Raw genomic sequence first — 21,450 nt, 5'->3', positions numbered from 1 at the left:
GGGCTCTGTTCTTTTTCTGTTTTCCCCCAATCTTTTTTCTCTAAGTTCTTCAGATTGGATGATTTTATTGATTTATCATTAATTTTCCTGACTCTTCTCTCATCTCCATCCCACTGATCATCCAATCCTGTGGAGATTTTATTTCAGATATTTTATTTTTCATTAGGAATTTTCATTTGGCTCTTTTTTATACCTTTTGTTTCTCTGCTGGCATTTCCTATCTTTTCATTAACTATGACCAGATTTTCCTTTATGTCCTTGAACATAATAATAGCTCTTCAAAGTCCTTGCTTGCAAATTACAACTTCTGAGTCACCATTGGAGTCAGCTTCCTTTAGATTTCTTTTCCTCTTGAGAGTGGATTACATTTTAATGTTTATTTGTACATCAAGTGATTTTAGATTATGTCGTGGACATTGTGACTGATAGGTTGCAGAAACTCTGGATTCAGTATTATTCCTCTGAAGAGTGGTTGGTTGGTTGGTTGGTTTGTTGGTTGGTTGGTTGGGTTTAGCAGGCAGCTAACTTGGCAGGTCTCACAGTGCAAACTCCCTCCATTCTGTGAGCTCGAATCCCGATTCAACTGAGTTCAGCCTCAGCTGGGCTGCCTGGAGCCTGCCCTATATGTGCATAGTACAGGGGGTCAGCTAGTGATTCAGGCAGCATTTATACTCAGAATTTGCGGTACCCCTCCCTGGCTCTCTTCTTCCTGGGATTTCCCCCCTCACTTTCCACCAGCTGTGGTGACCCAAATTCAGTCCTCTGGTTCTTCAAACCAGTAAGACTGGGGCTGGCTTTCTGGCTAGTGGCCATTAAATTGGGGACTCACCCAGTGCCGTTCCCTTCCTCCTAGTGGCAGCTGCCTCCAGAGCCTAACTGCTTTGTGCTGTCACAGGGCCGTTTCTTCTGTCCTAGTCTGTAGTTAATATCTGCAAGAGGATTGGTCAAATAGGAGCTTCTCGAACTTGCCAGAAATACAAAGAGGTCACCATTCTAAAGTAAGATTTTAGTAGAAATCACTTTTTTAAAATAAGTTTCAGGTGTGTAACACCATAACCAAACAAAAGTACGTTATTTCCTGCGCTTTGAGATACATAGTAAGTAAAGAGAGATGCAGTTTTGTTGTATTCGTGAAGCGAGATGTTCCGTCTGCTGTGCGCGTTTATAAGAGAAGAAGGAGGGAGGCATGTGCTGCAGCACTGGTCACTGCCCGCTGCAGAGGTGCCGTCCCCGCTTTGTCTCAAGCCTTGTTTTCTGCGAAGATACCAAGGGGGGTTGTTGAAGGGTCAGCTCCATTCCTTTGTGGTGAGGCGATGTTGGGTACTTAGAAGAGATCGTGTTTCAAAGCTGGCATTCCCATGAACTTGCCCCAAAACAAGCCATTTCCCTCGTGGCTTTTTTTTTTTCATCCAGTTTCTTGCTGCTCTTTCTCTGGATGTTTTTCAGATTAGCCTAAGTAGCTATGAATCCAGACTGATTTTCTGTCCAAAGCAAATTTTGTGATGTCATCATAAAATTATTATGTTTAGGTGATCAAAGTCCAGTCTTTTTTTAAGAAGTTTTTCAAGCATAGAAGAAATGTAGTTTCAAAGAAAAGAATAGTATTACTATAATCATTCTCAGGAAAAATGCTACAGAAATGAAATAGATTTAAAAAAACATAAGGCAGGTAAAAGTACAGAACTAGACAGCATTTACTTAGAAAAGTCTTACTGGGTTTTTTCACCGACTTTATTTCTCCATCCTAACAGTGGATAGGACAGGCAGTATCGTTCCCATTTATGAAGGAGGACACAAGTTGAAATGGGCCCCGCTGCCCAGCTCAGTGAAGGTGCTGCTCGTAGCTGGTGCCCTTTCTGCTGGGACAGCGGGAACAGCTGGTCACCCACTCGGACTGATCGCCCCGTCCACTCTAAATCTTGTCTGTGTTGGAGATTTGCTTCCGAATCTTAGCTTGGTACTGGAAACGAAGACGCTATTAGACCCCTTTATTGCTCTCCATGAAAATACCTTAGAAGTAAAATCACGTCTTGCTGCTCCAGAACGGAAATTTAGTGAGACCTCTCCATACCAGCTTGCGGAGCCCCGGAGACCAGGTTTCACAGGGAGTGCCGCAGGCCGAGAAAAGTCGACGCGTGCTTGCAAGTTTTTATGTCCTTTACTGTGAATTGATTACTTTGATGACTTTTTCTCCTGAAGTGAGGGAAGTAGTGATGAAAAATGAAACTAACATTAAATAAATACTCCTTTCCCCTCTTCCCAGTTCTCTTCCTAGATGGGGCTCGTGGATAAACAAAGAATGATTCTTACGTGTTCTAACGTTTGTTAAATGGAGAGTCTTATTAGCTCCTATAGTTTCATCTCTTGGTGAGTGTGAGACTTAGAAACCACCATCCCAGGAAGAAGCATGAGGGCTCATTGCCAGTTCACATTAGGCAGCTAAAAGCTTTCAAACAGAATGTATTGCTACTAAAAATACTTGGACTTTGGGAAAATATGTTTAAACTTGACCTCCTTGACACTCTGCACATTCCAGTTTTTTGCTCTGGGTTCCTCAGCAGCTGTAAGGAGGAAAGTTCAGAACTGTCTCCATGGGCCCTCTTACTCCATCTATGGAAGAGCCTTCCCATCGTAAAAACAGATACTTCATGAGTTATTTATATTCTGCACTACTCTGAGCAACAAATTGTGTTTTCTCCGAAGCGTTTTGACATGTTATTTTTTGGAGTGATACTGAGGAACTCGCTTCCCGGTTACCCCTGCGTGTTCCGTGTCCAGGGGTAGCAGGTGATGCAGGGCCGAGAGGGAGGATTCAGACAGTGAATCAGTGGGTCAGAGAACAGGGGACAGTGAGTGTGGGCGAAGGATCAGGGCAGGTGGAGCCCAAGAGGGTCTCCTTATGCAGGGCCTCCCATGACCTATTTGGAGGTGTTTGTGGGGAGCAGTAACCTTCAGGTCAGGGTGGCCCAGTTCACGAAACAGCCCATGTGAAACAAATTGCCTTCGTGAGACCTATTTAAAATAGAGTTCCATTGCCTTAAAGAACATGTCACGCTTGGCCTTCTCATAGCTTGCCTTTATTTTAATGATTTGAAGAAGTTAGAAATACGGACAGTTTTTTTTACTTGAATTTTTCCTGATTGTTATGGACTTTTCAGTTGTTTAAAACTACGCAGTTTTTGGAAATTCTGACTTGGAGTCTGTTACTTGTTTTGAGGGCCAGGTGATTGAGAGCAGGGCGCTGAAAAGCTCCTAATCGGGGGCAGCCCTCTCTCCGGCCAGGGGTCTGTCTGAGCCCCTGCTCCCAGCGGCCACCCTCCCGGCAGCCTGCACCCGTCCCCTGCGAGGCACGGGGAGGTGGTGACCGGTCTTCATCACCAGCCAGTGCCCGTGCTCGGCTGATGGCGGCTTCACTCCCCTGTCACCACTCAGGCAGACTGTGGTCCAGGGTCTGTGCTAGTTCTGGGCACGTGGAAGGGGGCAGCTCTCAGCCCAACGCGGGCAAAGGCCAAGCAAACAGGCTGTCGCACGCACTTGACCTGTGAATCGTGGGACCCGGGGGCCAGGGTCCCGACGGCACTGGCTCGGCGTGCATCTGGCCAGCCTCGAGGGTGCCGCCAGAGCCTGCACCGTTGTTGAGGTGTTGTGCTGTTTTCTCAGCCATGATTGTCTAGATGGAGTGAGAAGAAAAACGAAATCATATTTTGAGGAGGGGGTTGCTTTTCTCTATAAAGTGTTGATGTGGTCGTTGAGGGAAGCGTTCCCTTTCCTTAAAAACAAAACAAAACAAAACTCGCATCTGGAGTAAGGGCTTGCTGACTCAGGGCAGTTACGAGATGAATTCTGTGTGTCCTCTGCTGCTGTAAGTTGCATGAGTGCAGCTGCGTGAGAAACGGCCTGCCCTCGCCTCCAGGCAGCAGGAATGTCTCCTGGAAACAGTCGAGCTGGATTCCCAGATTAGAAAGAAAGGCTCTGGGGCCGCTGACCTCACTCTCTCATGAGCTGCTGGCGCTGGGAGGTTCTCTGCTGCCCTCCACCAGGAGGCTGGGACTGGGAAGCCCCAGGACGCGGCGGCGGGGCGGCGGGGCGGCGGGCGGGCGGGCAGCAGAGGGCGGTGGCCGCTCCCGCGATGGCCCAGAGCCCAGGTGCGGAGCCCTGAGCAGCCCGGCGGGTAAGTAGCCGCGTGACCCGGTGCGGAGTTGCCAGTTTCAAGCCGGCAGGAGTTTCAGAAGTGCTTGTAGATACTGTTGCATTTCCTTCCCCCCCTGATGAGGCAAAGTGCCGCTTAAAGTGAAAGTTGATAGGAGGTCGTGAGCCGTTTGGGGAGCGTTGGGCCGGATGGCTGTTTGGTCGGTCGCTGTGCTGATGTGGTGACACTGTGAGGGCTGGGTCTATGCTGTGCGGAGCGCTGCTCGGCATTTGCTCAGGGAAACTCTGCTGCTTAAAGGAAGCCGGCGTCCGAACCGTCCATCCTGGCCCCTCTTTGGCTTCCCAGCTCCTCCTCGTGTTGCCCGCTGTCCTTCCCTTACCTGAGGCTGTGCCCCTTGCATCAAGGCTATTCTGGAACCCTTTTGTGAAGTTAGAAACCCGATCCTCTTTCCCTTTCTTTATTGGCCTCCGCCGCCACCCGCGGGGCTCCTCGGGTACGTCAGGGTGGGGTCTGGTGTGTGCGAGCTCCCCCGGTGTCAGCTCCCCTTACATACTCTGTTGTCTCTCTAGCACAATCCTGGAGGAGGAGAAGGTCCAGCAAGAAGAACGGATGAGGATGGAGTCCAGAAGGCAGGTCACGGTGTCCTGGGACTCCGGAGGGTCCGACGAAGCACCACCCAAGGTAGCAGAGGCCCCCACCCCATCTCTGGCATTATGCCTGCTAACTTCTGAGGTTTATGTCTGTGGGGAGAAAACCAAATGCGGGTTATTCTAAGAGTAATCACTGCAACTTCTGTTCCTTGTTCACCCCGCCGCATACCACCCCAACGTGCACCCGTTTCCCTAATTTTGCAGCTCTGGGCTGTTCGAAATCATGAGTGATTGGATTAGGCCTGACCTTCCAATCCGCGCCGCGCCCCCCCCCCCCACGCCCCCATCATCAGACTTAAGTGAGCACGCCCGGCTCGGGGAGGTTTCTCTCTGCTGGCGTCAGGGACCGTCCTGCTGATCAGATAGACTATAACCAAGCCGAGAACGCTTTACGTTCTGCTTTATTTTGAAAGGACTCAACTTCCACCTGACCCGGTTCCTTTTGGGCTTTGTTTTGTTTTGCTGAGAACCTGGTGCACATTTTCTGCCTTTTTCTCATCTGTGGCCGGCGTCCGGGTTGTCAGCGTGGGGAGGTCTGCCAGCAGCATCGCAGCCCTGCCCTCCGTCCTTCCCTCCTTCCGGCCTTCCGCAGGCGGCCAGAGCCTTCCCCTCTTGCTCAGCCGGGCTGGGGCTGGACACAGGTGGCCCTAAACACTCTCCTCAGGTTAAGGGTTCTTTGTTCTCCTTTTGCTTTTGACAGGATGGTGTTTTCACACAGTGGCTTACTTGCCATGAATAATCCAGTTCAGATCATTTTCTGGATGGTAAATAGATAATAGGCTTTTTTGCAGTTAATAGTTACCTGCTACTTTATGTTTGATTAGCTAAAAATATATTAAAGGAACTCTGACAATTCTTTACTTCATTTTCTTTTTGAAAAATGTTCAGAAATCTGTTAACAAAAAGTGCTGTTTAAATATTGTACCCATTTTTTTTATCATGATGCCTGAAATCTGTCTTCTCGGCCATTGTTTTAAACTATTTCAGTAAATATTATTACACATTGAAAGTGAACACAGGTGACTGACCCAGTTCTTCAGAATTTTAGAGGTGAAAGGTTCTGTAGTCTGGCTTCCTCCACCAGTGGGAAAACTGAGGCCCAGAGAAGGAGGAGGGCCTGTGGTCCGTTCTCTCGGTGTTACTCTGAGCTGGTTAGTGCTGAGACCACAACATATCTCTGTCTCTCCTCGTGTTACAACAACAACGAAGTCCCTGGTTACCCACCGAAAAGCTATGCACCCCAGCATCTGCGGCCTCCACCTTGTATACACGGGTTTGCCTGTTTCCTCGCTAACTCTTGTGGAAGGGTCCAGCACCGGAGAGTCTTGAAGTTAATTTCTCAGGCCTGGAAACCAAGCGGATCTGTTCACAGGTGGCTCTGATGAGCAAGGTGGGTTACCTTCCTGTTCCCAGCCTCACTTTCCTCATCTGTGAAGTGAGGGTACCAGTGTTCCCCACCTCTTAGGGGTGTTGTGAAGACCAAATGAGATAATGCATTCACAGCACTTTTTTTAGTCACAGGAGTGTAAGGAACTCTTCATAGTTGGTGATTAGCACAAATGATGCAGCATTCCCCTAAAACTCACAGAATTAACCTTTTCCATCTAAACATGATTACGTATCTCAATCTGTATGATTTTTAATAATTTTCATGTGGCTGAGTTTTGAAGGCTATGATATTAAGTTCATGGGCGGAGATGGAGGTGGTTAGGCTTCTTTGTTTACAGAACAAGGGTGAGTTCTGCTTAAATTTTTAAATATCCTCACATTTCTTTCTTTAGGATGTTTTCAACGTGTATATTTTGAAGCTCTTTTCTGTAGTCAGAGATGGTTCTACCCTTCAGAATGAGTCAGCAGACTATACCCCACTGCTTGTTTCTGTTGATGAACGTTTTATTGCATGAACTGCCCCCATGGCTTGTGTGTTGTCCATGGCTGGGTACCCCCTACACAGACGGACTTGAGTGGTTCTCTTACAGTATGGCTCAAAAAGATTAAAATATTTACTCTTTGGGAACTCCCTGGCGGTCCAGTGGTTAGGACTGCACACTTTCACTGCTGAGGGTACAGGTTCAATCCCTGGTCAGGGAACTAAGATCCCGCAAGCTGCACGGCGTGACCAAATAAATAAAATATTTACTCTTTGATCCCCAAATTAAAAGGTTGGCAGCCCCCAGATTTAAAAAAAAAAAAATTTTTTTTAACTAATTAATTTATTTATTTTGGGCTGCATTGGGTCTTCGTTGCTGCACACGGGCTTTCTCTAGTTGCGGCGAGTGGGGGCTACTCTTCGTCGCGGTGTGCAAGCTTCTCATTGCAGTGGCTTCTCTTGTCGTGGAGCACGGGCTCTAGGCGCGCGGGCTTCAGTAGATGCGGCATGTGGGCTCAGCAGTTGTGGCTCGCGGGCTCTAGGGTGCAGGCTCAGTAGTTGTGGTGCACGGGCTTAGTTGCTCCGTGGCATGTGGGATCCTCCCGGACAAGGGCTCGAACCCGTGTCGCCTGCATTGGCAGGTGGATTCTTAACCACTGTGCCACCAGGGAAGTCCCCAGATTAAAATTTTAATGGGTAGAGGGAATCCCCTGGCAGTCCAGTGGTTAGGACTCAGGTCTTCCATTGCCGAGGGCCCAGGTTCAATCTCTGGTCAGGGAACTGAGACCCCACTAAGATCCCACAAGCTGTGCAGTGCGGCCAAAAAAAAAAAAAAAAAATTTTAATGGGTAGAAGATCACCTACATTAGTATATATATGCAGATGCTGGATGTTTTCATTTCTAATAATGTAAATATTGGTAGATAGATTCCAGATAAGCAAAGGCTCGTGGAGGCCTCAGTAATTTCTGAGAATGTAAAGGGGTCCTGAGAACAGCTGCCTGAGCATAGTGTTTCTCAGCCCTGATCAGACCCAGCATTCCATTTATATAAAAAATATTTTATAATGCCCCATTTACTAATCCTAAAATAAAATACATAGGTTATAAAATGACTTAATAATTTCAAGATACCAATACTGCCAAGAGACTGTGAACTATACAAGAGAAATAAAAGTAACTTCTACTAGCATTACGCACACACCTGCATAAAATACTCCGGTATAATTACGCTGGGAGGCGTGGTGGAGGAGCCAGGTGCCCGCACCTGTGTGTGGTAGGCTCGCCCTGGATACAGCAGCTACGCACGCAGACCCTGCAGCCACAGCTGACTGTGGATCTCGTTCGTCTTGATGATGTGATTTTTCTAGAAGGGTGAAAAATCTTGGTAAAGTTCAAACGAAACCAAGTAAAATTGTCCATCAGTATTCACAGTAGTTGCTCTTCCGGAAAGTTCAGTGTCTGATAAACTATGCAGAATATCATTTGTGTTTGTATGTCAGGCGGAGTTGGTTCTCAGTTCAGACTACAGGGCTCCTTGTTGTTGTTTCACCTGTGTAAGGTGGAGAAAGATCTGAACGTAGCACAGGCCCTGCTGTTCAGCCCCGCTGTCCCTCCCGCCTGCCTGCCACCCTCAGTGCCGGGCCCTGCAGGCAGCAGGAGAGCCCTCTCAGTACCCTAGGCCCCCATCGGGGGCACTGCCATCCAGCTGAGGACCACGAGTGTAGGATGTCTTGGGTTTTCCTTTTTCTTCCTCCTCACTTGGGAGGCTTTTGACAAAAACTCCCCTAGCTCCATAGTTTGCTTCATGAAAAGCCAAGTTTCTGTCTTCGAGGAGGAGGTGCAATCACCCTGCTAAACCTTGTACTTAGTAGCAGGTGACACGTCTGGATACCTCAGCCCAGCTCAGCTCATTCGATCTTCGTGGCAGCCCTGTCCCCACTTCACTGTTGAGGCACAGTGGGCGAGTTGCCCCGGCCCGGCGCTGGCCATTTCCTGGCCTGCCCTCTTGGCCACCACGCTGAGTCTGTGCTTGTAGAGGAGGAAAACAGAACTGTTAGCAATACGTCCGTGCTCTCCACAGCGGGTGGCTAACAAAGTTCCATTTTGTGGTGTTCTTGGTGCAGTCGTTTCGTCTTCTGTAAGACATGTTTTCATGTTTTTATCTGTTATCTTTATTTTGAAATGGAACCTTACAGGTGTTACCGTTTGCTACCCATGTGGGTATTTGAGCCACTGGAGGGTGTTCTGTGGAGATTTTGCCGTTCTTTGGTCGTTCCTTTTGTAATTCCCCTTTTATTGGGTGAGTCACAGTGTGCTTGTCATAGAGTAGCAGCACAGCACAGCAGACTCTGGAGGCGGGCAGTTCTGCCATTACCAGCTGTGCAGCCTGTTCGCATCGCCTGACCTCTCTGAGCCTCTGTTTTATCCTCTGTACGGTGGGGTGATAATACTTCTTTGTAGCATTGCTCTCAGACTTATCAGATTGTACATACAACACCTTGCTCTACACGTAGGACCCACTGAGTAAAAGTTTTTATTTTTGCCTGTGTTACTTACCTGCCACCTCCAAAATGTAAGCCAGCAGACACAACTGTCCACCTGTCAGATAGCTGTGAATACTGTCCTAATTCCTGGGTCTGCACCCTCCCATACTTGGACTCCAGGAAGCCTTTGCCGTACGACCATTGTAATGCATACATATTAACACACACCTTTGAAACGGCTGTTGCCACTGAAATGTCAGAGTACAGAGATAGTCAAACATTTTTGCCTCTTTTTAACCACTTGCTTAAATGAAACCTTTAAAAATATCAATCTGAAGAGTAGTCCCTAGGGCTTCTTGGAACAAAATTGCCACCCTAGCACACAAGCAAAGCCCGTGACTCCCCCTTCATGCCCTTCCCTCTTTCGGGGGGTCTTGGGGATCCATCCTCACATTTAGTTAAGTTTGGAGTAGACTGCACCTGGGGGCTGAAATGCGACAGGGCTAAAGGGGTGGGGGAGCCTTCCCCACCCTCAGAGGCTTAACAGGCCCGCACCGCAGGGCGGGAGCAAGTGCAGGGGTGGCTGCGGTCCACGTGCTCGGAGGAGAGCGGGGGATACACTTCTGTGTCAGGAGGGAGAGGGAGGGGTGACACGGGAGACCCGGGACAGGAGGCGGCACGCATTCCAGGCGGAGGGGGTGACACTGTTTTCGAGACTCAGGCTCGCTCAGAACTTAGCCGAAGCGGAGTGTGTGTTCATCCAGGACCACCTGTGTCCACGGGAAAGCGACACGGGCACTGAGGTGTTTTCCTTCCTCCCCTGGGCTCGCTGGGCCCCAAGTCTGTTTCCTTCAATTCTGGTCTTTATTCACCTGGAGAGCCCTGAGTTTCCACTTTGTTAAATCCCTCAGGTTTAGGAGACTTTATTGACTTATCTTCCATTTCAGACTAGACCGTTCTTTTTGCTCTGAACTTTAAATTCACGTGTCAAACAATGAGGATTTTAGGGCTGGAAGTGACCTCAGGGTCCCTCCAAGTCAACCCAGTTCTATAGATGAGGAAATAGAATCCGGCTGGTTCACCCACGTGCTCCCAGCCGGTGAGGAGCAGAAAGGAAAGCCTCCAGGTTTGCATTTCCGTGATGCTGAATGGTATTGAGCATCTTCTTATGTGCTTATTGGCCATTGGTATATCTTCTTTGGGTCTACTCAGGTCTTTTGCTCACTGTTTACTTAGATTATTTGTCATTTTCTTGTTCAGTTATAAGAGTTCTTTCTATATTCTGGATATGAATCTTATCAGATAGATGATTTGCAGATACTTTCTTCCATTCATGGGTTGTCTTTTCACTTTCTTGATGTCGTCATTTGCAACACAAAACTTTTAATTTTGATGAAGTCCAGTTTATCTTTTCTTTTGTTGACTGAGCTTTTGGCGTCCTAAGAAACCATGGCCTAACCCAGGGTCACAAAGATTTACTCCCGTGTTTTCTTCTAAGCGTTTTATCGTTTTAGCTCTCAACGTTTAGAAATGTGATCCATGTTGAGTTAATTTCTATGTATGTTGTGAGGAAGGGGCCCAGCTTCATTTTTCGCATGTGGATATCCTGTTGTCCCAGCATTATTTGTTGAAAAGACTGTTACCCCCATGGAAATGTCTTCACACCCTTTATCATTCTTTCCAACTAAGCTCTTTTAGAAAATTATCTTTCTCTATTCTTTTTAATAAAATGCGGATTTACCAAAATCATCAGAATACTTATTCATGTGATGCTCTGTTGATTTGTTCACAGCCCAGCAGACCTGGTTATCCTAGTCCGAGGTCCAGCGAAGGGTTTCATCCCAGCCCACAGCACATGGTACAGACCAATCACTACCAGGTATACCGTTCATTACCGTTATAAGATGTGTTATTTTATTCTTCAGCACATTTGGGGGTGGGGAAGTATATATTGTATATACTTATAAATTAAAACATTCATTTTTTTCATCGAACAAATGAATGATTCTCTCCCAAGCCCCACGTTTCCTTACCTTGTAAATAAGAACAGCTATGGGACATTTCCTGTAGGCCTTTTCAGCTTGAAATGCTCATTTGATCCTTTCACGTCGTTGGTGTCATATAGAAAACTGCCTTAGATCATTTGAAATCTCTTTGTTGTGAAACTTCCTAGAAGTTCTCTGGCAGTGATATATCCCTTCTGACCAGAAATAGTCGCTGATACAGCATTTTATGTTTAGTAGAGTTTTTTATTAAAACATTTTCATTCAAATAAACTGTGAGAACTCCCTGTACGTCTTATTTGAAAGTTTAGTAATTACATATTGTCAGTGTGGAATTTTGGTATACATCAATGCCTAGAGACCTAACAATGCATGAAATCTTTGTTGAAGGGAATTTGGAAATGTGGATTTGGCTGTGCTTTATCTCATTTAAAAAGTAGCTGACAACCCTGGCTGCCCAGTACCAGCCTAATGAGTTAGGGAAACAGATACTGATTCCTTGTCTCTCTTTCTCTTGATTGAGGGAGAACCATGTAAAGAAATTCCTCTCACTTTCCTTCTGCCTTGAAATTTTTCTCCATGTCCAACTAAATGTTCTTCTCTGCCTTCATCATCATTGTTAGACTGTGAAGGCCTGCCTTCTCTCACCATCCACCCTGGTTCACTAGAGGACAAGCATTTGGGGGTTTTGTTTGTTCTTTGCTGGTGGAGTCGAAGTGAGTTGGGCAGGAAAGGGACTTGTAGAGAGATGGCTTAGCCATGTTTATGGCCCATTGCTTTTACATCCGAGGATGGTCTGCTCTCAGCATTGTAATAAGTGTAGAATTCCAAAGTGAAGAATTCCTGGTTTCCTAGTGTCTATTTGCATTAGCTATCTGCTGTGGCCATAACAGACGACCTTTCTCGAGGCTGCAGTTGAGAGTCCACTTCCTTGCCTTTCCCGGCTTCTAGAGGCACCTGCATTCCTTGGCTCATGGCCCCTTCCTCCACTTCAAAGCCCAAGTATCTCTCTGACTGTTCTTCAGTAGCCGCACCCCCTTTCTGTCCGCTTCTGCTTCCCTCTTGCATTTTTAGGGACCCTTATGATCACGTTGGGTCCACTCAGATCGTCCAGGATAGTCTCCCCACCTAATGATTCCTAATTTATAATCACATCTGCACAGTCCCTTTGGCATGTGAGCTACCATAGTCACACAGGTTCCAGGGATTAGGACGTGGACAGCCTTGAGGAGCCGTTATTCTGCTGCCACATTATTCTCTGTAATCTCAGTTACTTCCTTTCACGTGGAAAGCAGAACTGTGCAGAAGTCGTACCGTGTCAGACCACGTGACCTGGCCGCTTCACTCACCCGCAGGTCTCTGGCTACCCTGGCTCACATGGAATCACAGCCATGGCTGGCAGCATCTACCCAGGTCAGGCACCTCTTTTGGACCAAACAGATTCGTGGAATCACAGACCACAGGAGATAGCGATGTGGCAGCCCAACGTGGAGGTAAATTGGATGTTCTTGGGCTTTGCGTTGTTAACTGATGAGGCTGTGCCCAAGGTACAGGATTTCTAAACGCTAAGATTTCTCAATTTAGATGCCCTCATTCTCGGATCAGATGCTCTCGGGGTCTGTGAATCTTCTTCGCTAAACGATGGAGAGATGCTACCATCATTAGCCCATTCATTTGAAAAGCAGAGCCCTACATGAGGCCAAGGAACAAACAGCCTCCGGCTCTGCGGACCGTGTTAATTTTTACTAAATTTTCTTGGTAAAACCAAGAACCACTCCTATAATATTAAAAATCATTTCTTTGAATCCAAGAACAACTGTAGTTGTCTGCTCTTCAAGCTCTTTTCCTTGGAGTAAACATGCTTTATACTCCGTAATATGTGCGTGTCGTATTTAATCCTCCTCCCATTATTTTACTTCCAGATTGTTTCCACTTTTTCGCTCTAACTAATGATGCATTCTCTGCCTCGTATCTTGGATTACTTCCTTAGAGTAGGTCCCTGCAAGTGAACAATGGTGTGCTTTTTAAAGCTGTTTCACACACGTTAACTTGTAACCCTGAGAAAAGTTGTTCCCGCCGGCAGAGTAGAAGAGACCCTACTTCCACCACGCCTGCTATTTTGCTTAATTGTTTGGAAAGACACACAGAAAGAAAAAGTAAGAGCCTCATACACAGACTTCTGAGAGTGGACCTTTTAACTCCTCCCCCAGGACTCTGCCACACTGGACCTGCGTGGCATCGGGCAGGTGTTGCCGACCCACCTGATGGAGGAGCGGCTGATCCGGCAGCAGCAGGAGATGGAAGAGGATCAGCGCTGGCTGGAGAAGGAGGAGAGGTTTCTGGTAACTGAGTCTCAGAAAGGTCTTCCGCCCCTGAGCCTCTGGAGTCGGCTCTACTGCACACTGATCGCAGACTTCATCTTTTCCAAAGCAGGAGCCTTTGTTTTACGTCTGCTTCCTAAAACTTGCAATAGTGGGTCGTTTGCTTTTCTTGAATTACTTTTTCAGGATAAATTTCTAGGATGTCAGTAGTAGCATTATGGGCTCAGATGTAGAGCCGTTTCTGTGGTTTTGTGTTACTGCCACGTTTACACAGAAACAACTGCCACTGAAGTGTCAGCTTGCACATAAGACGTTGCCTCTCGCTACTGCAGGGCACATGGCTAGACAGCCCGGGGGCCCCGGGCTTGCCTTCCTGGGCTCCTCTGGTTCGAGGTCTGAGAGATGCAGACCTCCTGCCACGTGCCTCTGGGGTTGCGGGCAGCAAATGTCTTCCTGGGACAGCTCTTGTCGACAGCCCCTCAGAAGTCCCTGGGGGTAGAGGAGCGGTGACAGAGTGGTCTGTGTGTGTCACGTGGTCGTCAGCCTCAGGACCCCTCCCCTGTCACCCTGCGCAGCTATTTCAGCCTTCCTGAAGTAGCCTGAAGAGAAGAAAGGCTGGGCGGAGCCAGGACTCGGAGTGCTTCCGCAAAGCCCGTACCTGGCTGGTCCAGAGCTGGTCCCTCACGCTTTGACCATAAACATCCCGAGGCCACCTCTACGTCACCCTCTATGCTGAGGGACCAGACACTGATGAGGGGATACAGTGCTGTTCCTGGCATCTCTGGGAGTCCTACAGGCACAGAAACACTAAATCAACACAACAACCAGTGGTTTTACAAGACAGCGGTTCATCACCTGTGATCCTGATTTCACTCTTTATAGGGGGCTTTCTTTTTGAAGACTGTAGTTTCAAATTAAAGCAAGCTGCGCACAAGTTTGGTGAGGCGTGTTTTAACCCATCCAGGTGGCCACTGCCCTCGCTGCAGGGGGCGTGAGGGCCGTCTTGGCATGAACGGGGACCTGGGAGCAGATCATATTAGGTGGAGGCACCTTCTCACCTTTCTTTTCTTTTTCTTTTAAAATTTAGGCCTGCAGACATCACACACACTCCACACTCAGTTAACTGCCAGACAGGACTAATGCACACAGCCCCGTCACAGCTTAATGGTCAAGATCGTACAAAACACTTAATCCCGTGTCGGTCACCGTCCTACGTATTTCTCATACAGAAAGTCATTCAGTCTTTATAACCACCCTGTGGGGAAGAGACGGGTCCAAAATATTTTATCCGAAACTCTTGAGGGTTCTATGTGCTACACTATTTTTTTGCTTTAGAAAGTTAATGAAGGGAATCCCTTGGCGGCCCAGTGGTTAGGACTCAGCGCTTTCACTGCCGGGGCCCAGGTTCAATCCCTGGTCAGGGAACTAAGATCCCGTAAGCCTTGCAGTGCGGCCAAAAAAAAAAAAAAAAAAAGAAAGTTAATAAAATATGAAGCACATGTTGTATATTATATAAGTATTCCAATAGCATACAGAGTTAAAAGCACTAACATTCTTAACAGCAAAACACAGGTGTTCACATTACCAGCTGTAAAGACAGCCCTCACATCAGTTCAGGTCAGGTTTTGCCACAAAATTAGTTTCCTTCAAGCTTAAAAAAACAAACTTACCAGTCTTTTAGTACCTTTTAGATTTTGGAAACGAGGATAAAGGAATGTGAACCTGTCCTTTATTACCCTCATTTTAGAGATGAGGAAATTGCCCAAGACCACTGGCTAGCGTTGGCCGAGCCGGGGCCTTTGGTGCCCGCCACTCTGCCAGCCGTGCTGGGTGCCCGGCTGCACGCGGCTCGGCGCTCCCACAGCCTGGTGCTCCTCCGCACGTGCATTTACTGCGACATATACAGAATGGCGCTGGGCGCGGTGAACCGTTCGCTTTTGAACAAAAGTTTCATCATATCAAAATTCTAAATTATTTAAATCAGCCTATCTTGAGATTATAAGGCAAGCGACAAAAATTGGTTATTATTATTTACTAATCTGAGCGAATCCGTTTGGATATTATATCAGTTCCAAGAATACAGCTGCTGTTCCCTAGCCCTACATTTTAACCTTTTGTCCAGATAGCCTACTTTCCCGCATGGATTTGTATTTTAAAAAGGCAGTGTTACAAACTCTTCAAACTCGAGTTAATATACTTAAATACCAGTGTCTGGTGTATGATTGCCCTGAGAGTGGAGGAAGGCCGCGGCTGTGAGCCGCTCTGACAGGGCACAGCCGGCGGCGAGAAGCGGGAGGGGGGCCCGGGGGTGCTGCTCGGAGTCGGGATGGTGTTGGCGCCCAGGCCCCGAGCTAGATTGGAATTTGCAGGGCAGACAGGCTCAGGAAGTATGCTCATGCCTTGGGAAGAGCTTGCTAGCCGGGAAGGTGATTGGCCCGGGCCCAGGCTCCGTCTTCCCAGTGACGTCAGGTACTCTGAATCACAGGCTCCAGACGCTGCCGGCTCACCAGCCGTAGGGGTTGTTCCTTTTAATTGAGGTAATTTACAGACAGTGGCCTGCGCAGATCTTAAGCGTACAGTTTGGTGAGTTCTGATAAATGCGTAAGTCCGTATAACCCATTCTCCATACGTAGATCATTTCTGTCACTCCAGATGGCTTCCAGGCCACGTTGAAAATCCACTGATGAAGTCGTATAATGAACTCCCCCCGGGGCGTCCAGTCAGTGCTGTGTCCTGTGACAGCCTCAGTGTACCTGTCTCCTCAGCTTGGGACATTTCCATTTGTTCCTGACCCCTTTTGTTTCTCCCATGTAACTTTATAACTTTCTCTAAGTCCATATCTTCCCTTATTAAATTGCTGCCCATTCATTTAGAGCTTCCCGTCGCTGATAATGGTATCTCATTTTCATTGAACTTTTTAGTTGTTATTTCCGTATATGCATATGCAGTTGATTTTTAGAAAATTACCTTGTATGTAACAATATTTATCCCATGAAATCTTTCTGACTGATTTCCTTGGGTTTTTTCTATTCATGCACAGTTACCACTTTTTAGAAAACATTTTCTTTCTTCATTTTCAGTTATGTATCTCATATTGCCCCTGAAGCATCTCTTGCCAACTTTTGTATTAGATAGGTTCTTGCCTGCTTTGATTTTTAAAGATAAATGTCCGTAATAGTTTTCTCCATTAAGTATAATGTTGGCTCTCTATTTTAAAAATAACCTTTTTAAAGCTTTTAAAAGGCTTAACGTGATGAATTACGTGAAGCATTTTGCTTGGTTTTATGCTGGACCCGCGTTCCAGAGAGAAGTCCCCACTAAGTCGTGGTTGATGATCCTTTGAAGGTCCTGGTGTCTTTTGTTCGTGATGTCTTATTAGAATTTCCTATCGATCTCCATAAGCAAGAGTGATTTATTATTGTCATTGTTAATGGTTTCAAGATCAAAACAATGTTGATGTCCTCAGTCGAATAATCCCTGCCCCATCTGCGTTGGCCGTTGGTCAGGCAGCCGGTGTAGGTGGGGGGCTGAGAGCAAGCGAGCCGTCAGGACGGGCCCACCCCCGGCGTTAAGCAACTGGGTGGGCGAGCCACAGCGCCGCTGCCAGGGGAGGGAAGGTGAGGAGGCGGGGGGCAAGTAAATGTAAAGGCCGGGGCGTCGTACATGGCGCCTGTGAGAGCCTGTCCCCTCCAGGCTGTGTTTCATGCCACAGCCACGGTGGCATTTCTACACCTCGGGTCTGATCCTGGCCTTTTCTGACTTAAAACCTTCCCGTGGCCGCCACGGGATGACCACCCGGGCCCTCCATCCTTCCTGTCCTTGAGATGCAGCCCCTCTAGGTCAGCCCTGGTTGTGACAGAGAGGACGGAGCGCAGGGGAGGCCCAGCATGCAGGGCCGTCAGGGCAGGCTGAGCAGCTGAAGAACGTGCCAGCGTGAGGGCACACCGAGCGCAGGAGCCTAGGCGCTGGAGTCAGCTAGGGGAGACTTCAAAATCCTAGTTACCGCGGCCCTACGTAAGTTGTTTAACCTCTCTATGCTGTGATTTGTTAATCTGTAAAATAATTATAATTTCCTCTGTAAAACGCAAGAATGCCTTTCCGTAGGGTTCAGTGGAGGATTAAATGTATAACGTGTAAACAGTGGAAGAGATAAGGAATACGCCATTAACTTTTCCAAGGGCTTTTTAATCTCTCATTCAGTTTGTTCTCTGTAGCAGCCAGGAGTGCTGCATTGATGAGAATCTAGAATCCTAGATCGTACACCTCGCCCGGAATACCTGCAGGCAGCTCCCAACCCAAGATGAGTGTAATAGATGGGGTGAGAGCTTTTAGCCAGTGTCGAAGGGATTCTGCAAAGGAGCGTCGCTGGTATCACGCAGGAGCTGGACACCCTTTCACTGGATTTGTTATCAGTGAACCTTAATTCGTTGTTTGTTTTTGTGTGTTTTTTTTCCCCTTAATTCGTTTTTGCTGTTGTTAGGGCTCCCTTAGGTAGGCTGTTTTTAGCAGCTGGCTAACAAGGCCCTGGCTGTGTCTAACCACCATGTTTCCCCGAGGAGGCAGCATCTGTGTGCAGGACATGGAGCCTTTTAGGCCCAGGTGCTTCCCTGTGCAGGCTTCTCAAGCTGTCAGTGAAGGAGGACCTGTTTCTATTTTTTTTTTCCTAAACCGTTGTAGACCTGATACTCTAGTAAAATAAAATAAAAAGCAGTTACTAGAAAAAGGAAATTTTTAAAAAGGTATAACAAACTTTTGTTATGAGCTCCAACAGACCTAAAAATTACTATTTCAGACTGCTCTAGAAATGTCTAAAGATGCTCATCCTCTGTTTCTGTCTCATCATGACCTGGTAACAGCAAATCATTCCTGACCCGCCCTGGTCCTCGGACTGTGCTGGGAGCAGCCCTGCTGCGCCCTTCCGTGAGGTCAGCTTGTACCCGGGTGGAAGAGTCACGTTCTTTACTGGAAAAATTAAAGTTGCTTTGTCCGTAGCGATTCCCAGATATTTTCTAACAGATCAGGATCGATAGCTGTTTATTGAAGCCTCCGGTTTTAGGACTTACATCACTGTGTGAGGTTACTTTTTATCGAGCACTTTGGAGAGTCAAGCATCCCTCAGATGCATCCCTCCATCGGCACACAGACATCGGCGGGCTCTTGCCCTGGGGCACACAGCTGTGACCTACAGCGCAGGGTCTTTGTGGTGTCCCCACCCCCTTCTCTGATCTCAGTGCAGCCCGAGTGGTTTCCGGGTTGCCTCTGTGCCTGTGAATCCACGGCTGTAAAAGCTCTCTTGCAAACTGGCCAGAGAGAGCCGGCAGCCTTGACTAGAACCTCAGTCCACTGAGAGGACTTTCTTTCCTGTTGGGTGCTGCTTAAAGAGAGAGTAACTGTGTTACTTGTTTATTTTTATTGCTATGCATACAGTCATTTTCTAATGCAGGGCTGTGCTGAAGATAGGATTTTAATTTTAAAATGAGAAAGTTTTGAGTATATAAAGCCTGCTTTGTGTCCTGAGAAAGGAAATGAATGTTTGAGCTGTTTTCCCTCTTGCAGCAGAGCCAGTCAGCAGGAATGAAAGATGAACATCAAGACGGGGTCAGAGAATCCAAGACGGGGCCTCTGCTCTCAGCCAGGCCACATCCCTCCCATGTGTCTTCCACGGTCCAGATTTGAAGACAGTGTAGTGCAAGGGGAAAGGACTTTTGAGCTGAAAGCCTTAGGTTTGAAGTTTTCTAGAGTGATAGCAACATGGGACTAGAGATCAAGCCTGAATGGTTGGCTACCGTGTCCCCAGAACCGAAAGCAGCACCTTCGGCCCCCATCTGTTGCCTAAGAGAAGGGAATACGCATGCCCACATGGAAAAGAACTGGAGATAACCCACCTGCCCGTTAACAGCAGAACGGATGCAACAAGGGCATGTTGCACAACAGTAAAAAGGAACAAACTGCTACACATGACCACAGGGCTGAGTCTTAGACACCGTGTTCACAAAAGATGCCAGACACACAAGAGTGCTTGTTACAGGACCCGTCTGTATGAAGTTCAGAAACAGTCATCTGGGCTGGAAGTCAGAGGAGAGGCCCCTTTGGCGAACTGCAGCCTGCGGGTTATCTGCTCGGTGTCTTGATTGGGGTGGCGTGTTAGGCAGGGATACTGACCTTTACACTTAAGAACTGTGGCCTTTGTTGTATACAAGTTATACCTGAGTTTGAAAAAAAGAAAGAAAATGCATACCTGATGGGGAGAATAATCAAATAGGCCCAGACATTCTTTATGTCTATGATCCGTTTCTGTAAGATTTTAAATAGAAGTTGCCTCATTTTTGTCTTTAGTATTACTGTCTTCAGACCCAGAATATTTTATTTTGAAGTGTAATTGACTTAGAATATTATATTAGTTTCAGGTGTACAACATAGTGATTCAATATTTTTATATATTACAAAATGATCATCAGTGTAGGTCTAGTTACATCTGTCACCATACAAAGTTATTACAGTATTAGCCAATCCATTCCCCACACTGTACATTACATCTCATTGACCCATTTATTTTATAACTGGAAGTTTGTCCCTCTTAATCTCCCTCACCTATTTCACTCATCCCCCCCCCCGCCCCTCCCCTCTGGCAACCACCTATTCTCTGTATCTGTGAGTCAATTTCTGTTCTGTTTGTTCATTTGTTTTGGGAGAGGTTATTTGTTTTTTGTTTTTTTAGATTCTATATATAAGTGAAATCATACAGTATTTGTCTTTCTCCGATTGACTGACTTCACTTTGCATGATACCCTCTGTGTTGTTGCACATGGCAAGATTTCATTCTTTTTTACGGCTGACTAATATTCCATTGTGTGTATGTGTACCACATCTTCTTTATCCATTCCTCTATAAGTGGGCACTTAGGTTGCTTCCATATCTTGTAAATAATGCTGCAGTGAACACTGGGGGGCACATATCTTTTCAAATTAGTATTTTTGTTTTCTTTGGAAAAAATACCCAGAAGGAGAATTGATGGATTGTATGGTAGCTCTATTTTTAATTTTTTGAGGCACCTCCATACTGTTTTCCATAGTGGCTGCACCAATTTACCTTCCCACCAACAGTGCACGAGGGTTCCCTTTTCTCCACATCCTCACCAACACGTTATTTGTTGTCTTTTTGATAATAGCCATTCTGACAGGTGTGAGGTGATAGCTCATTGAGCTTTGATTTGCATTTCCCTGATGATTAGTGATGTTGAGCATTTTTCTATATGCCGGCTGGTCATCTCCATGTCTTCTTTGGAAAAATGTCTCTTCAGGTCCTCTGACCTTTTTTTGATCAGGTTGTTTGGATTTTTCTTTTTTTAATGTTAAGTTGAATGAGGTCTTTATATATCTTGGATATTAACTTCTTATCATATATATGATTTGCAAATATCTTCTCCCAGCCAGTAGGCAGCCTTTTTGTTTTGTTGACGGTTTCCTTCGCTGTGCAAAAACTTTTTAGTTTGACATAGTCCCATTTGTTTATTTTTGCTTTTGTTTCCCTTGCTTGAGGAGACAGATCCGAAAAAATACCGCTAAGATGACGTCAAAGAGCATACTGCCTGTGTTTTCTTCTGGGGGTTTTATGGTTTCAGGTCTTACATTTAAGTCTTTAAATCCATTCTGAGTTTGTTTTTGTACATGGTGTGAGAAAGTAGTCCAGTTAGATTATTTTGCATATAGCTGCCCAGTGTTCCTAACAGCATTTATTAAAGAGGCTGTCTTTTCAACCATTGTATGTACTTGCCTCCTTTGTCATTGACTAATGGATCATGTAGTTCATTTCTGGACTGTCTGTTCTGTTCCACTCATCTATGTGTCTGTTTTTGTGCCAGTACTATACTGTTTTGATGACTAGCTTTGCAGTATAGTCACTCTGAAGGCAGGGAGTCTGAAGACTCAAGTGAGTCTCTTATAGGCAGCATCTATGTGGGTCTTGTTTTTTT

General features: G+C 46.6%; 1 protein-coding gene across 12 annotated transcripts in view; it reads left to right on the top strand.

The window, feature by feature from the left end:
• The window catches only part of PTK2 (protein tyrosine kinase 2), a 255,666-nt gene that overhangs the window by 211,270 nt on the left and 22,946 nt on the right, over nt 1–21,450 (top strand). For 10 of the 12 annotated variants that reach the window (XM_068525379.1, XM_068525378.1, XM_068525369.1 and 7 more), the window contains 4 exons: nt 4,720–4,831; nt 10,947–11,033; nt 12,513–12,650; nt 13,368–13,499. In XM_068525379.1, the coding sequence (XP_068381480.1) occupies nt 4,720–4,831; nt 10,947–11,033; nt 12,513–12,650; nt 13,368–13,499 (469 nt within the window). Of the gene's footprint in view, nt 1–4,064; nt 4,172–4,719; nt 4,832–10,946; nt 11,034–12,512; nt 12,651–13,367; nt 13,500–21,450 lie in introns of those variants that run through there. The other 2 variants (XM_068525380.1, XM_068525376.1) reach the window with 2 other exon arrangements.

Source organism: Eschrichtius robustus, chromosome 17 (genome assembly GCF_028021215.1).
Source record: "Eschrichtius robustus isolate mEscRob2 chromosome 17, mEscRob2.pri, whole genome shotgun sequence".
Taxonomy (NCBI): domain Eukaryota; kingdom Metazoa; phylum Chordata; class Mammalia; order Artiodactyla; family Eschrichtiidae; genus Eschrichtius; species Eschrichtius robustus.
The sequence above is the reverse complement of the archived record's forward strand: the minus strand, read 5'-3'. Positions and strand labels throughout refer to the sequence as shown.